We start from the raw sequence: 19,115 nt of genomic DNA, 5'->3' as shown, positions 1-19,115 counted from the left end.
CATCATCTATCCCATCAAAGGCAGGGCTACCTGTGAAACCAGTCATGTGATTTACAAGCTAAGCTGCAACCACTGTGCTGCATTCTATGTAGGCATGACAACCAACAAGCTGTCTGTCTGCATGAATGGCCACTGACAAACTGTGGCCAAAAAACAAGTGGACCACCCTATTGCTGAACACACTGCTAAACGTGATATCCCTCATTTCAATGACTGCTTCACAGCCTGTGCCATATGGATCCTTCCCACCAACACCAGCTTTTCTGATTTGCGCAGGTGTGAACTTCCCTGCAATACACCCTACGTTCCCATAACACTCCTGGCCTCAACCTTCATTAGTCACTGTCCTCACCCATCCAGCCCCCTCCCTGTTCCCACTCCAGCACTTCACAGCCATCATTTCACTGCCACACCCATTCTTTTAATTTCTCTTTTAATTCTTTTTATTTCTCTCCATTCCACTACTTACCTCCTCCCCTCTCTGCACCTTCTCTCCTGCCCTCTGTCTAAACTGCAACACTTCACTGTCCGCCACTCCCACCATACTATTCCTCCCCCTCCCTGCCCCAGCCTCCTCCTTACCCCCACCCAGTCGCCACTCCCATCATGCACTGGAGCTACTGGTCGCAGTGTGGTTTCAGCTCTCTGAGACTGCAGACGTGTGTGCAAGTTGCATCTCTGCTATATGGTGAGTAGCAACTTTCCTTCTCTGGTATTGTTACATTCCATCCTGTATTTTCCATTGTTTGATAATTATAATTTGAGTATACATTGTGATGAAGCAAGCTGAGATCTCTTTACTTCCTCTCTTGTTTTGCCATGTGCCTCCTTAAACTCATTTTATTTTCATTTTTGCCTAATTATCTTTAACATACATGAGTATAATCTGCATTTAGAAAGGTTGTCCCTCAGTCTCAAGAAATATAGCACCAGATTTAATTTTGTGCTTAGTTTTGTGTATGTAATTAATTTCCTAATTCATTTTGGCCATTCTTAGTTAATACTTTTGTTATAGGGTGAAATCAATAATTGTTTCATGACTTAGATTCTGTTGTTGACTTATAAACTTATAAATTCTGTACTAATGGTAAATATTTGGAAGAAGAACTACTAGGATTCTTAAAGTATTTATTTGGCTCTATTCGAAAACATATTGGCAAAGCCAGCCATTATTTAACTCCAAATAATTACCAGATTTGTCAAAAGCGTTGTTTGCATAACTATATCTGTTAATTTCACTATTTAAACAAATAATTCGGCCTAACCTTTGCGTTAGAAGAAGCTGTTAAAAAGAAAGATTATTTTAAGGTACTCAGTTGATTGAATGAGTTATGTTTTTATTGTAATTTCTGTAAATTAAACATTGAACAATGTATAGTTTCATAGCCTACTATTGTGATGATATATAAAGGCCCAATTTTTGATCCCAAGACAGTCAGTCCATGGACAATTTTCAGATGGGAAGTCTGTTTCAGTTTAGAATAATAACAATGCGTCAACTGAACAATGGAATTAGTGTAACACAAGTAAGCCACGTGTTAAAACAATGACAGTGTCTGTTCAATTTATTTGAGAAATAGTGTCACACATACCCAGTTATTCTTCAATAACTGTGAAATGTGTGGTTTGGTATTTACTGCTCATAGATGTTCAGCAGCAAACTATTGTAGCAGTTTGCTGATGTTTGCCTGCAAGCTTTTAATGAGGCTTATCATTTACCAATAGTGAACTTCAACATTGAGGATTATCAATGAAGTAATAAAGCAGGTGAACATTTCAACATGAGGTTTATGATTGCTACCATTGTTTTCAGTATCCTTATCTCTTGCATCATGAAGACATTTTTGGATGTGTTTACCAGCAGTTCAATGCTCACGTACAGGGTTGCTGAGAAAGAATTTCTTAACTGACAGAAAACATTATAGCAGGTCCTGTCACTGTGGCACCACACAGCAACCCTTCGGAAATGAACATTTTGCATGAATTTCTTGCCATCATTATCTGGGCACTATCCCAAATACAACTATAAACTGTGGCCAGTAGGTGTTACATAAGGCTTACAGTTGTTCATATGTAATTTTTCTGAGGTGACTAAAATAGACCTCTTGACAAATGAACAATTCTTTAGTTTCATGGTCTTGCCTAACTTCCAGTCCTACAGAGTAACTGGGTTCATCAACTATTTTCAAATCGAATTCTTAATTCTTCAAGTATTTTATTTATAGAAGTGGTTCATTTACTCGAAATTAGTTCATAATCAACAGAAACGGTTAAAAACACTTTATGGCCTTATTCACAAAACGATAATCTGAATAAATATGTTTGAAATAAAAAATTATAAACTGAACAAATTTTTTATTCAAGATTGAGGGGACTAATTCAGTATTTAATTTGCAGACTAAGAATGCATTATCATTAATGAAACCTTCAGACTGTTCCATGCAAATCACCATTGAGAAAGGTACTTTTCACATCAAACTGCTTCATTTCCATATCATACACTCCAGACAAATTTTAAAGAATATGAAATGACATACCTAACACCACATGAAACAGTTTCACCATAAACAGGTCTGGATTTCTGTGAATATCCATTTGCACATAATCTAGCTTATACCACATTATGCTACCATCTGGTTTACATTAAACCCATTTACAGCCAGTAGCCTAATGATTTAGAGATAGATACTCTGTGTTGCGGCCACATGTAGTAAGTGTTGCTTCACACAGTGGAGAATGGCAAAACAGAGGCAGCTGGCGACTGAGGCATTGTGAAGTAAGTGTGGCTCAGATAGCCTTGCTGACAGTAGCAGTCTACCAACAAGCTGATGCAAGGACACACACAAACCGAGTGCCGAGCAAAGCCTGGAGAGTGCTGAGTAAGGAGAAGTGAGGCCAGCATGCTAAGTTACGCTGCAATATACTGCGGGAGTAATAACAAAAAGCTACCACTGAGGGTAAAAAACATCCTCCTGTCAGATATAAACAGTGGAGCGCAGGCAGCAATGGACAGAAGCCATTAGGAAGCAATTCGGATCTGAGGACGGATGTGGTCCGTGTCCGAATGTTCATTCTTTGTAGGTGACGAATCCGGAAGGTGTTCCAGCTCGCAGGAGTCATCCGTTCACCACCAGTTGTCAACTTCAGCTCTGGGGGCTGACCTGAGTTCGGTTGGCACCATTGCTGACTAACTACAGTGAGAACTTCCAGCAGGACAGGTCGCAGTGTGGTCTTGGTCACAGACGCTGCCGGGGACTGATGCCCGGACTTCACGGCAACCCGGTGCCATGGCACGTGGTCTGTCCATGACGGGACCTTGTGGACATCATGACTGATGGCTTTCCAGCCGCTGGTGCAGCAAGCATCGGCAGCTGACCCCATGGTGACGTGGCTCCGTGGACGTGCCTGTACATGGGGCATCGAGCGGCGACGAGTTCATCTCAACCACAGAACATCCTGGCTTCAGCAGAGCACTGGTGGCCTGAGGCTCTGAGTGCAATCAGCGGCACATGTGGCGTGCATTGTCAGAGAATCTACTTAGCAGCAGCCAGGTGGAGGGATCTGCAGGGCTGGGCAGCGATGACGAGGGAGAAATTGTAAAGAAAGTTCAACAAATAATTGTAAAAATCCACGCCATCTCAGTCTTTGGCGCAGCCACTGAGCCTGTGGCTAACAAGTAGTAAATGGCTGCAACAAGTACTGCAGAAGCTGTAACAAGTGCAATGCCAAGTACTTAATATAATCACTGAGAATGGGGGCGCAATCAATGACAATAAATTGTAGGTGTGAGCTGCTAGTGTAACATTCCTAGGCTATACCGTATCTGCGAAGGGGATCTGCTCCTCTTCAGAACATGTTACCCTTATCTGTGACCTCCCTGTGCCAGAGACTTACTGCAATCTATTCTTTTTGTAGGCATAATAAACTTTTTTTGATGGCACATCCCACACGCTGCATCCCTGCAAGCACCGTTGATTGATGAACATGTGGGAAAGAACACTTCCAGACTTCGCAAGATTCCGTGGTGTGATGACATGCAACTTGCGTTCAATGCTTTAAAAACTGCACTCGCGAACACTGTCAGTCCCATGCACTCAGTCTCCAATGCTCCAATAATGATCATGACGGACGTGAGTGATACAGCCATTGGCACTGTGCATCTTCAGCAGGTTGGGGGTTCTGTGCAACTACTTCATTTCTTCTCACAAAAGTTGTCTGCCTCCCAGCATAAATGGTCCAATTTTGACCAAGAACTTTTTTCCATTTATGAAGCAGTTTGACATTTCTGTGAGGACACTGAGGGTAGGTCAGTGACTATCTATATGGACCATAAGCCACTAGCTGATGCAATGCATAACCCCACAGCTGACCTCCCCTCATTATGCTTCCAACACATGCACCTAATACATCAATCACTGTCGATGTCCGTTAGATCAAGGACACACACAACATCGTCACTGACTATATGTCACACATTGGTACAACTGATTCTCTTGGGACTTCAGTGAATTAGTGGCCCAGCAACAGACAGATGATGACATACGGCAGTTACTACACAGTAAGTCTACCTTGCTCTCAAATGAGCTGCACTGAATTCCAGGTTCTTTTCTACTGGTCCTCTGTGACATTTCCACAGTTATGGCCTGCCTCGACTTTCAGCCATCTTGCACTGTAAGATATTTGCCATTATCTATGACCTCATGCATCCTAGTATTGGGCCACCACGTGCCTAATAACGGAGCATTTTGTATGGACATGGGTTAGGGCAGACTGCAAAAACTGGTCCTGCGCATGCATACCCTGCCAATACTATAAGGTTGGTCACCATGCATACCCACCTTTGGGCTCATTTGACATTCCTAAAGACAGGTTTCGTTATGTACGTCTCTACCTGGTCGGCTCACGGCCCCCTTCAGAGGTTTTTCGATACATCCTATCTATCATCAACCGCATTAGTCAGTGGGTTGAGGCCATTCCAATCACAGATATAATGGCCAACTCTATTGCATTGGCCTTTATCGCATCCTGGATCATGCGGTTCGGCTGTCTGTGTTTGGTCACAATGGACCATGGATGATAATTTGAGGCTGTGTGACCTGTGTGGTGCAAACAAAGTACGTACAACAGCCTACCACGCACAGAGCAACAGTTTGGTCGAGTGCTGGCACTGCACTTTAAAAGCTGCACAGGTGTGCCACAAAGTGTCTTGGTTAGAGGCTCTGCCCTGGGTCCAACTTGGCATCCGTATGGCCTACAAAGAGGATATAAAAGGCTCCCTTGCAGACATATTGTATGGAGAACCTCTCATCCTTCTGGTTCAGTTCACCAAGGACTCCAACCTTCCTGCACAGTCCAAACTTCCGATGTTAGTAGAATGTGTTTGACATTTCACCGCACAGGTATGGCCCCCACCACCAAGAGCACACTGGGGTCCTTGCGTCTTCATGCACAAAGACCTACACATTTGTGACTATGTTATGTTGTGCAAAAACATGGTGTGACCCACACTGCATCTCCGCCACTCACCCTAATTAGGCCGACACAAAGTACTATGCTACTCACTGCAGACCTTTGACATTCTGCTCCATGGCAAAAGACAAACAGTGTCTTTCTCACATCTCAAACCGGCTTGGCGGCTCAAGGATGAAGCAAACTTGAAAAACATACTCAGCCCCCACTCCCACTTCCGCAGTGCCCCTTACTACCAGTGCTCCTAATGAGTCAAGCTCTCCTTCTGGGTCTGATATTGCATGTGAAGATGTGTGGGACACTAGTGTTTTGTGTCCTCCACCCAGCTCAGGGGTTACATGTGATGTTGCATGTAAATGATTCCCCTCACCTTCCCCCCACCCCAGCAATCCCACTAACTGGCCAACACTGTCCAATGACACCTGTGTTGCCATCTTACATGTTGGCGTGTCATCGTTTTCCACTGAGGACACTGCACCTATGTGACAGTGTACTGTTCGATCTGCACGTCCCTCCATGCACACTGGACAATTCAATTGCCCATGTCACACTCCTCCATGCGTTTTCAATCCCTCCAGATGCAGAGGAGACAGCCGTCACTGCCCTAACTGACGATGACAGCCACCTTTCTATTCATGTGCCACTCACAGTGCGCCATGCCCTTGCATCACCAGGCCACCCGATCCCAGTTTCCCAGTTCGTCCGCCTGCTCCAATGACCGGCATGGTAATCATTAAAGGGATCTACACCCACGGGCTCTCTTTCCGCTGTGGGTACATCTCAGACGACCACAGATCGAGTGCCGCTCCAACCTGTCCTAGGGAGGAGGGGAGCAGGAGCCTCTGCGGCAGTAATTGACCATCAGAATCAACTGTTGATGCAAGGTGCTGTCCTTGAACTACTAGAATCTTCAACTATTTAAACTAGTGCTTTCATTGCACTTTTGTTCTTCCGTCTTTCTTTGGCACTTGAGTTGTGATAGTGTGTTGTGAACAGAGTTCTCGACAAATATAAATATTATGTACACTTCAAACAGAAGACACAGAACAGATTCCATTAACATTGATAGTATGGCAAAACAATACACGAAAGAAAAAATATCATGTGTTAGTTGGAGGCAGCTTAAATATAAAAAAAATCAGATGCACAAATAAGATATTGTCCACTAGCATACAGATGTCACAAGATAATCATTACAACAAGCCATACAACATAATAGCAGAATTTATGAAAAGCAATAAGGTAAATGAAATGCAGTTGACACAAATTGATGTAAACATTGATGAGATGGAATATAAGCAGGTATAAAATGAAAAGTTTGGGAAAGTAGACTTTTCTGCCACAAACATATCTAGAAATAATTGAAATTGATAACAAAGTAAATGGTGTACAGAAAGTAGCTTTCAATGTGTATGAAATGTTGAATGGAATTGTGTTTATGAAGAGTAAAATGTTCATAACATGTATAGTGTGGTGTGTAGTTCTAACAATGTAATTTCGCGCAATGATGTAAGATTAGGCTGGGACCTGGATGTCAGATGAATTTTGAACAAATGAATAGGTAAGGGATTCACTGATCTTCAGAAAGTATGCTTCTTAGTGAGTAGTGCCTCCCAAGTTGAGTGAATCCATTCTTATTTTTTTCATTCACTGCTTTTTCAACTACCCTGCCTGTAGATTATAAGAGTAATGTAATCATATTCTACTATGTTGACTTTCTATGTAATTAAAATTCATTCAGTAATTAAATGTCATGTTTGTTAATTGTCTAAGTAATGGAAGCTAATGAAATGCCAGCTAAAATTTGTGAAAATTACTTTAGTTTGTCATTGAGCCCAGGAATAATAAAAATATTGACAGCAATGAAGAATATTTTTCAGCTAAGAGTAATGTAGAATTTGAGAAAAATAAAAAATATGATGAAATACAAAAGTGTCAAAAAATATTCACAGAAATCTACAGAAAACTCTAAGTATGCAAAATCACTAGAAATCTGTACAGCAGTAGTAGAAAAATATTTCATTTAGTAAATTCAGTACCATTGGTGTAAGGGACCATAAGTATGTGAGTAAAATAGATATGTCAGAGTGCAGTGCTTCATGCCAAAGTAAAGAAAGTTAAAGTTAAAATAAATTATGTTGCCTAACGCAATATCTATAAGGAGGAGAGTTTGTAATTGTGTAATTCCTCAAGTTTGAATAAAGAAAAGTAAGTTATCTAAAGAGAAGTAACGGTTTATTTAACTGCTGTTTTGTCCATTATATAAAATAAAAACAGGATCATATCATTGTTGTTTGTTGCCATGGAGCATTATTCTTCAGAGTTTCACATCATACACATGGTAAGCTTAACAGTATCCTGAACACAGAACTTACAGCAGTATATATCAAATGAAATGTTAGATAATTTAGGATTTCATTCTGCAATTCTAAGTAACTTTCTTGGATATTTTAGAAGTTTCATTACTTTTCAGCAATTATTAAACCATTTTTAACTACATTGCCACAATTCATACTAATATTATAAATGCAAAAGTAACTATGGCCACACATTTTCAGGACTAAACTGCTGAACTAATTTTGATGAAATTTAGTTAGGAGAAAACTTGAATTCTGAGGAAAAACATAGATTACTTTAAAAAATACACACCTAATACAGTGAAGCAGGGAGTGGAACATAAAAAAACTATTAAATTTGTTGTATAATGTACACATTGTACAATGTAAAGCCACTTCAATAGCACCATGTATAGATGTGTGCTCACGCTCATGTCCGTGCCCATGCCTCTCCGCACTCATTGCTAGTCAGCAAAGCTACATGTACCGCATCGCGCACTTAGAATGTTGGGAAGGATGGTTGGGGAGAGGTGGGGGGCAGCCCACAAGCTAAGCTTGCCCGAACATTCAGACACGTTAGAACAGCTGTCTTTATTACACTCACAAATATTATAAAATTTGTGCTGTGCCAAACTACGAATTATTTATTTTCTTTCATCATCAGCTTAATGCTATTTAATAATTTTAGGAAGTCTGTGTCATACACAAACTCTGCTGAAACACTGCACAGCTTTTTATGTTGGTATGACTACCAACCAGCTGTCCACCAGAATGAAGGGCCACTGCCAAACTTCTGTCAAGAACAAAGTTGTCCACCTGATGGCACAACATGCTCAATTTTAATGGCTGCTTCACAACTGAAACCATCCTGACCCTTCACTCCACCACCATCTTCTCTGAACTATGCAAACGGGAATTATCCTTACAACATATACTCTGCCTCTGTAGTCATCCTGGTCTCACCTCAGGTAATCCACTATCCCTGTGCCCTCCATCCAACAGTATTTTCTTCCTCCATCCTGTCACCCTGTCACAATGTACATCCCTATTTCGCCTTCAGCATGTGACACTTCCCACTGCCTGCTACAATCAGGCCAGCCCATATACCTGTGAATGGTTCCACAGCACGGGGGAATGGCTGTTATGGAATTTTTTTATACCAGATGATGGAACTTTATAAGTGTTCTGAAATAGGTTGTGTTCACAACAAAAAAGATTGTGGATTATGCAACTGTTCTGAAGTTTCTTCATTTTTCAAAACAAATAGTTAAATATCTCAAACAAATTTAAAGTAATTTTGAACATTAAATACTCATAATAAACTTCAAGCCCCTGAGATGGTCTCTAATAGATAGAAAATTAATGAAACATCAGGTACACAAATTCAAAGGATGGAAGAAAAGTTGGAATTTAATGTCCCGTTGATGAAGAGATTATTAGACATGAAACACAAGCTCACATTGCGAAAGGATAGGAAAGGTAATCAGCCATGTCCTTTCAAAGGAACTGCATTTGCCTTAAGTGATTTAGGGAAACCACAGGAAATCTGTATATGGGTAGACAGACAGGAATTTGATCTGCTGTCCCCATGAACATGATTTCAGTGTCTTACCATTGCTCCACCACTGTTGGTTAAAATACATTAGCAGTGAAATGGAAACAAGATGGAATGAACATACTTGTCAGCTATTCAAGAACTTGGCACAGTGTGCTTTACACCAAGACCTACTTCTCAGTATGTTGTCTCTAATATTTCTGTCATACTTTGTTCATTTCCACTCTCTACTCTCCTCATGCATTTTGTTCATTGCTTCCATCCTGAAATTTCCATTATTGCAGTAAAAAGAGAAACAGGAATCATATGGTGCACTTGGCACTAATGCTGTCAGCTGTTTTTATAGCTAGTGTAATATCTGAATCCATATACTCTCTGGCATTTTTTGTCTTAAATAAATCTGTCTAATATGAGCCATATCATTTATATCATGATGAAATTGATAAACTTGTCACAGTGTATTACTAGAGCAAGGAGAGAATTTCCCAACCTGTCAATGAAAGATTTCATTTCTTGCTCAACTATGCAAGTATTTTCAATCTAGTTTCCTTTTAAATCTACACAGTTTGTGCAGAATTATTATAATGAGTAGTTAATTTTCTGCATAAAATATCTGTACTCTTTCTTCTGCTGCAAACATCTGTAAATGCCACTTTCAGAAAGTTATTTTAGGATATTTCTTGATGTTTTCATCTGTGGGTGTAATTTCTGGATACCCTTCACATGTATTGTCTTCAAGAGGTGTACAGTCACATTTGAATTCAACTGCCAATTTTATAACTGTTGAACAAGCAGAACCCTTACAAATTGTCACCAACTCTGAGAGAATTAGTAACAATAACAGAATCTATGAGTTTTGACTTGCAGACTCTTAGCTTTATGTTTGTTGGTTGTTGGGATGTAAAATCACAGGCTCCCCCCCCCCCCCCCTCCCCCCCCCCCTCCCCCCCCCCCCCTGCCACCAATGCTACCACTGTCCTACCACAGCAAGAACGACTATATCTTTGCCAGAACAGTTCTCTGTAGTATGTGCTCTATGCTACATGCATTGTGTATATGCTGTGAGAATGTAAGTATTCGTAGTAAGTGACAGAAGTGCGAGTGATTATTTCCTTTTCAACTGTGCAGTGACATACTGAGTTATCATGCCGGCATGATGCTGATCACCATGGGATACTAACTTCATGCCATGAAGAATACCCCCCATGATGGAGCTTCATCATCTGGAATCTCTACAGATGATTTATTTGTGCATCTATTTGGTGTTCTTGATGATTTCCAGATGATATAACCAGTGCAATTGTGGTTCTCAAATGATCAACATTGTTTCCATTGTCTCAAGAACCACTGAACCAGGGCATCGTTACCTCTTGCCAAATGGACGAAAACACTAAATCACAGATCAAGTACGATGTTATCAGTGAAGATTGTGAGATGAATCCTGCCATTCCCTTAATTAACAGTGCTACATCAACAATGACCATAAATGGTGAGCAATGGCTGCCTACCGCCGTCCCCACCTCCCACCTAACCAGTGCTACTAATATACCAATCAGTGACAGTGTTAATGAACTACACTGCACTCAATTTAATTCTAATGAGTCAGCGTATATCAACATTCCAGGCGCAAGATACTAAATTACGGACACCCTCCAGAGTACCGCAATTGTTGACAAACAATTGCCACCATAGACAACTGGCTTCCACTGCACAGAACTGATATTTATGGGTTATTGCAGCCAATCCATCCCACAAGTGACCTTCCCGTGCCAGACCAAGTCTTTCCATGGCATATGCCTGAACTTTATGTTCCATGCAATACCGTACATCATCTGGGTAACGTCACACTTGTTACGGCCACACTGCAACCCTTGTCACATCATCACAACGTCACACTGACAACAGCCATGCCATGCTCACTGTCATGCCTGCCATGTGATGTCACTCAGCAAGAAGGGACACTGCGTCTACCTGCAGTTGCACAGAGTTTTCACATCTTGCATCCACAGTACATCAATATTTCCTGCCTGACCAAACTATTACCCACACACTGTGGGAACCTAAGGAGTACCTAAAACAGCTGCCACATGGGTGACATACACTGATGCACCACCTGCCATGGTTGCCGCCAACCAAGACCCGTCCACCGTGCTGTGTTCCTCAGTACCCCACTATGATGCTGCCCTCCATGATGCTGACGCACCAGCTGTGTCCTATGATAATTGGTCACAACACCCACATTACCGACACACCTACTGCGACTACCATGCTGAGATGCCAGCTGCCACCTTTATCAGTGCCACCAGATGGTGTTCATGAACCGGCACCATGTACTTCACAGGATTACAACAATCTCATACTGGTCCCAGCCCCTTGCTGCCAGGCAGATTACCACTGGTCACACACCAAGTTAATCTGCCGCCACTACAAGTTGATTCTCTGCAAGTATGGTTCACACTCTGTGAGTGCATGGTGTAGTCGACCGGGATCACAGACGACCATGACAAGTTTTTGGTGCTTTTGAACCAACTCCCCACCAACACCGATCTTATCAGCGATCACCTATTGCACACACCAACTACTGACAAATACAAAACAGTGAAGATGCTTATACTACAAAGCCTGTCACATTCATTTGAACAACAACTCCATCTAGCCATTGCTGAGACATAACTGGGCCATGATACCCCATCAGCACTGTGGCGCAGGTTACGCCTCCAAATTGACACAAACCTGGTCGCTATGGCTTCTCTTCTTAAGCTCTATGAAAATGTACAGACAGCAATGTTAATGCATGAGGACAAACTGCTGGAAACCTGATTATGTCTTGCTGGCTGGATGCTTGCCCTCGCACAACATCACACATTGATAAACACACGCATTGGCTTCGACACTAATGTCAACACTGGTTGCATCTACAGCTAGTGCAGGCCAGCCTAACCAGCCCCACCCACGAAGAACAGCACACAGTGCTCCCTGTGCAGTGCCCGGCCAAGCTACAGTTGCCGAGCTGCTCTGACCTCAGCCGAGCCCTTCCATGCCGTGCCTGCAGCAGCCTCACAAGACTCTGCTGGAGTGAGACACCAACAATCATAGAACATGATGGACACAGAATGTAAACAACCACCTGCTGCATTCACACCCGACCGTTGACCCATGCCTAATCTGACCAGGATGCTGCACCTACTCGGCTGCACAGCCCCTGCTGGTTCCAAACAATCATCTTAGAGTGTACTTCCTAGTTGACACGGGTGCCGATATTAGCACGATATAATGGCCGACACCAGAAACCAGGCGATTGGGGCACTGCTACAACAGCAATTCCCTGGTGCAATCCAACTGCTTTGATTTTTCTTGCAGAAACTTACCGACTCCCAGAAAATTTGGTCAACCTTCAACTGTGAGATTTTGGCAATATATGAGGTGGTTTGGTACTTCCAAGGTGACATCAAGGCTGGCCACTTACTATCTCCACAGACCACCGCCATCTGGCTGACATTATTAATAACCTGCTAGTCAATACCTCCCCTCGACAATTCTACCACCTGGACTTGATTTTACAGTATACTACGGACGTCCACTATGTACAGGGAACAGGAAACATGGCTAACTCCTCTCACAACTTGCCACCACATCAGCACAACTTGAGTTTGACCAATTAGCGGAGGCACAAGCAACTGACATCAACCTTCAAAACATGCTATCTGGACACACAACAGGCCTGCAGATCAAGCAGTGCACCATCACAGGCACAACCAAACTAGATTGGTGTGACAAATCCCATGGTAGGCAATGACCAGTCATCTCACAGAACTAAAGAAGACAGTTTTCGACCTCCTTCACAACTTGTCTCACCCCAGGGCATGCATGGCACTGAAACTCATAATGGAACATACTGCACTGAATGGACAAGAGCCTGCATCCAATGCCAATGGGCCAAGACATGTCGTCATCCCCAGCCACCCTTTGGGAAATTCCCCATCCTGAAGGGCCATTTCCAATGTGACCACATAAACCTGGTGGGGCCACTCCCAGATTCAAACGGAGATGAGTACATCTTGTCAGCCAAAGGCAGGGCAACTCGATGGGTGGAGGCCACACTTCTGACTGGTATCTCAGCTGACACTGTCACCTGAGCTTTCATCACACTATGGATTGCATGCTTTGGCTGCCCAGAGTCACTGACAACTGACCACGGCTGGCAGTACGAGTCGGCCCTGTCTCCGAGCTCTGCTGCCTCTGTGGATACCACTGGTTCCACACAGTGGCCTACCATCCTCAATACAACCGACTTTTGGAATGGAGGCACTGCACCCTCAAGACAGCTCTCATATGCCACAACCAGGAGTGGACAGAGGCCCTCCCATAGGTGCTGCTGGGCATATGAGCTGCCGCCAAAGAAGATCTGGATACCTCGCTGGCAGAGGTGCACTACGGGGAACCAATCAGCCTCTCAGTAGAGTTCGTACCACAAACCACCAAAACCATGGATGTCACCCTGGACCACATTCACCATGTCTGCATCCCACCACCATCCCACCATGCCAAACCAACCATCTTCGTGCACAAGGATCTCCAATCGTGTACACATGTCATGCTCAGGACTGACACCACCAAACCCACCATCCGCTTTGCATGCAGTGGCCCATACAAGGTGTTGAAACGAGGGCCAAACACTTTTAATATCTTGCAAGCTGGAAAAACAACAAGTGTCACTGAACTGCCTAAAACCAGCATGGACTTTAGCAGACACACCCGAATTTTACACTCCACTGGTCCCAGCTCCAGGCCCGTCAAGCCAATTTACAGTTGGCCTATACCTGAGTGACTACCTCCCAGAAGACATTTCTATAACACTGCAGGACTCACTATTCATGGTCATGGCCAAATTCAAGAGTAAACCATCGAGCTACAGCATGGTCTTGAGCTCATTAGAGCACTCCGTGCCTCTTCCGCATCGATCAACGCAGCAGGTCTGAAATCCACTGTTCCTTCAGACAACTACCTACTCATGTCGGCACTGGAGCGCTTCCCAACAATGACTCACAACCTGGGCACTGCCACTGCTGGACTGACAGCCTCACCAACACCAGATGATGCACCATCAACCACCAACACCTCAACAGATGACACCACCACCCTGTCGGCACCACTGCTGATGTCACAGGCCGGCTGCCCGTTATGGTTGCCCAGGCACTTGGCAGACTATGATATGTCAGACCTTGCCATCGCCAGTGGGACGATGCGTCATGGCTTACATCAGTCACCATCCTCCACATTTGTGGGTGGGTGGGTGGGGGGGAGGGGGTGGAGGGATCTTTGTGGGGACGTAGAATCACCCAATAATATTGTTGCCCTATTGTAGCCAGAACAACTACATCTTTGCCAGATCAATTCTCTGTAGTACGCACTCTGTGATACATGCATTGTGTATACGCTGTGAGTATAAAAGTATTCATAGTAAGTGATGGGAGTGCGAATGATTATTTATCATCATGATTACCATGCCCACTTCCCACTACCTACACATTCTTTGTCAACTTCACTTGTGTGGGTTTTTCTTGCATTTGTTTATAGCATATTCTCATAGCTAATGAATAAACTGTTCTACAATATTTCTCGTATCGGTGATTTCTATTCTTTCAGCATACAACAAAGGGACAAAAGCTACAACAAACTGTAGTCCAGGTGACACTTGTCTTACTTTAATGAGCAGAGAATAACAATGCAACAAAAATGAAATTTCATTGACATCAACACTGTCTTTACACCAAGCTGATAATTTTTTTCTTTGTCCTTGCAATAACAATGCAGTCACAGATTGTTACATTTTTTCTGTCTGCATTCGTCTCTATTACAGACATTAATTCTAAAGAAGGTTTTCTTCTCATTGTTGAGTCTTCACTGGATTGAAATTGTTCAAGCTGCTCTTGTTGAAAGACAGCTATGTTTCCTTTTTAACGATTACTGGCTTGATATGTTTTAACTTTTCGTATTAGTTACATCTTTTGTATAACAATGCTCAATTTTCTCCTTATCCATTCATTAAACATCTTTTTAGAACAACTTTCCAATTAATCTTACTTCTATTTCTCCTTTTAACTAAAGGAAACCTTGTCAGACTTTATAAAAGTTATAAATACATGAAACTTATTTCAATTGAAATATTGCCATCTACCCTAATTCCTCTGCACTTCCTGGCAAGTTCAGCTATTTATTCCTAGTGGACTTATTTTTTTCTTTCTTCATGTTCTGAGTTTTTTTTTTTATTTTTTTTGTAACAATTTGTTTCTGATGTAGTTAATTTATTTCTACAATTCCCTAAATAGTGTGAAAAATAATGGTCAAATGTATAAAAACTGCCAATACTGTTTGCCCTGCCTTAGTAATTAAAATACCAAAAAATTAGCACTGATATATATAATATCAGAATTTAAATGTTTTCAATATGCATATAAAATTAATGTTAAAATTTTGCAAAAAAAAAAAAAAAAAAAAAAAAATAATAATAATAATAATAATTAATGATCACTTACTTTCCTGGGTTAACATTAAACTGTTCCCCCTTGGACCAATGGTAGATTGCAGCAATTGACCAAGCAATTCCAATGCCAAGGAAAACATTCACAGCATTACTTCCTGTGACATTCCCCACTGATGCATCAGCATATTTGTCTTGACAAGCTGCCACTTTGCTTGCAAATGTGTCTAGAACAATAAAAGAAAAACTGTTTCAATTGAGAAGAGTATTATTACTTTTCATTACCATGTCACTTACCTAAAACTTTCCATTAGAGTGCCAACTTAAAAAGAGTTAGTTTGGAAATATTTGAGGTTTTTCTACTTCTTCTTTAAGAGAGCTTCAGTACTGAATCTCTCTTATTATATTTCATAATGTACAAATGCTGTATAACTATTGAAAATTAATAGTGAATTTTATATTTTCATTACATATCTGATATGTTCTATGTTTTATGTGATGACTTAATTTTTCAATGTGACAGTTTTACTTTTTACACATACCATTTATTTTAACTTTCAATAGTTCATGTAATGCCCACAATTTTAATAGAATCTTGAATGAAAAATAAGCATAGTTTAAGCAAACATTTAACATTTCATACAATATGAAAAAAATTCACCAAAAGAGATACTGCCTTGTATTGTTAATTGAGGTCAGTTTGTTAGCAAAGAATAATTGTCAACGTGAAACCATAAGACAAGTCATGCAAGTGCAATCATGTAAGTATGTGTTCACAAAGAGATGCGTACATACAGACTGGTTTGAACACTCACATCAACTCTCTCTCTCCCTCACTCTCTCTCTCTCTCTCTCTCTCTCTCTCTCTCACACACACACACACACACACACACACACACACACACACACACACAGAATCATGCATGGAGGTAAATGTCTCTCTGAATGTATTAGATGTGCAAAGACCAAAGCAAGGAAATAAATCTTGGCAAACCAGAGACTTGGAGTACAGATCCAACCACAAACACTATTTATGTAAGAGTTTCTACTCACCAGTCATTGAAACAGAAACAACTTAAGCAGAGCTATGGGATAAATCAATTGAAAATTATAGTATATTCTTAAAATTTTATGCACTTCTAAAACTCTTTTCTGGATAAAAGTGGGATAATGAGAAGGGACAGTGTGTACACACACTCAAAGAAAGGAGAATATTCCTAAAAATAATCCATAGATGATTAATAAGTGAAATAAGAAAGCGAGACTTGATGGAAAGAAATAGATTTAAGTAAATACAAAAAAAGAAAGGGTAACCCTAACAAGGAAGAGTGCAGAGTAGGAACAGTAAATGATATAACAATAAAATTTTCTGAGACACATCAGTTTGTTATCTGTCAATTTCCATTTGGTCTTTTTGCAAATTTCAAGCAACTTTTCTTGTAGGTAAGTTTCAGCTACATGATTATAATATTCACAGGTCTCTGTGTGAGAAATCTATAACATGTACAAGACCACAGTGTTTTTACCAGAAATTATTACAGTGACGTATTTTAATAATTGCTCGAGTTGAAACTGCTGTGTTATGATGATCAGTCAGATAGCAAGTTTTGTTGTTGGGCTGTCATCTTCCAGCAGTCAGTGTAATGTATGCATCTATTTCCCAGTTGCTACCATTTATATTGAAGCTATGCTTTCAGGAAATCTTGAAAGTAAGAATCTCACAGACCTCTCTAAATGTGCAGTCTGTCTAAGTATGATCTAATATGTTATTCTCCCTAGGCCGTTTTGATGAATTTGTAGCAGCAGTGAAGTTATTTTATTTCAGAACTGCTGACATACTATACACTGGGTTCTCAAGAGAAACTGTTTAATTGCCTTCAACAAAACAAACTAGAATAAACTACAAGTGTCACAAATTGAGAACAATGAGTAATTTTTCTTGGATAGCTAGGGTAGTCCATGTTATGTTGATGCATATGACAAAGTTCTTTGTATGCAAGGCCTTGGGTACCTACTTTCAGTTTGGTATTTCTCCCACTTGCCAAAGAGGTTTTGAAATGTTATTCCATCTCTGCCTATGTACACTTTGTTGTTGGAGAGGATTATCAACTAGCTGGAAAGTAGCATGATCTGGAAGACAGAATGATGTCAGGTGTATAATCAGCACTTCACACCAGAAGAACAGTCTTTTTGATGTTGGTACTCATTTAGAATAGTTTATATGGATGATCACTCACGATACAGAGGAAGCATTGAGTCATCACAGGCACACACAAAAGGGAAAGAAAGCTTGCTAGCTATTGGAATAAATCCTTACGTAAGCTAAAGTACAAACACACACATGAACTTTCCTACACTATTTATATATTTGAGCACATTTTGTGTTTAGTTCTTCAAACTATTCCTTCATGGTTTGTAGTGAATAAAGCATTGTATGATAACAGTGATCTGTACGTTTTTTGTTGATTTACAAAAATTAATAATTCGATGTGCTTTGCATTCAATCATTTCTTCACCCATTATCTTCATATTTTTCAGCCTTTTAACAGCAATACTGCTTTGGATGGAGATAGAACCACAAAGATCTTTGGCTATGACTGTATATTTTGCACTCTTCCATTATGTCACTGTCTAATATTTTTCATCAAGCCAGAGAACAAATTTGATGCTACATCAAAATACCTAACACACAACTAAGGCCTACTCTCAGTGGTCTTACGACACCAGAAGCTTGAATAGTGTAGCCAATGACCAATAGCAGAGCATATTTTTATTTACATGAGAGACCAGTTTAGAAGAAAAGATTACAGTTGTTAACAGGCACAATGGCTAATAGCACCTGTAATATTGTTAGTCAGTCACAGATGAGAGTTGTGTAGGTGGCAGCTATAAGAGCCAAGTGCAATGCTGCCACATACACCATGTTAGTGGCAGACATCTGTTCAGTAGTAGTTGTTTCTTGATGAAACAGTTCGGACAACATGACACACTAGAAATGGCAGCATGTTGTTACAGTCTGAGCTTTTGCTCTGTCTGATGACCTCATTGTCGATGTGACCTTAAACTGCAATGTTCATTCCTTTTGCACCCTCTGCAGGGGTCTATCTTGTCAACCCCTTGATGCAGCCCTGAACACATCAGATACAAAGGGCATCATATATGATGGCTGAAGTGTTGATTCTAACTCTCTAGCAGTTGCCTGTTGCTGAGTGAATGTTCTTTGATAAGAGAGTCTTTCAATTCAGGATCCAGGCTGTACTGTTTCCCATAATAG

At 41.2% G+C, this 19,115-nt stretch overlaps 1 protein-coding gene across 1 annotated transcript in view; it reads right to left on the bottom strand.

Moving 5' to 3' along the window:
• The window catches only part of LOC124804969 (sodium/calcium exchanger 1-like), a 198,735-nt gene that overhangs the window by 30,408 nt on the left and 149,212 nt on the right, over positions 1-19,115 (bottom strand). The window contains exon 6 of the mRNA XM_047265363.1: positions 15,897-16,068. Coding sequence (XP_047121319.1) covers positions 15,897-16,068 — 172 coding nt within the window. The remainder of the gene's footprint in view (positions 1-15,896; positions 16,069-19,115) is intronic.

This window comes from Schistocerca piceifrons, chromosome 1 (assembly GCF_021461385.2).
Source record: "Schistocerca piceifrons isolate TAMUIC-IGC-003096 chromosome 1, iqSchPice1.1, whole genome shotgun sequence".
NCBI classification, from domain to species: domain Eukaryota; kingdom Metazoa; phylum Arthropoda; class Insecta; order Orthoptera; family Acrididae; genus Schistocerca; species Schistocerca piceifrons.
The sequence above is the reverse complement of the archived record's forward strand: the minus strand, read 5'-3'. Positions and strand labels throughout refer to the sequence as shown.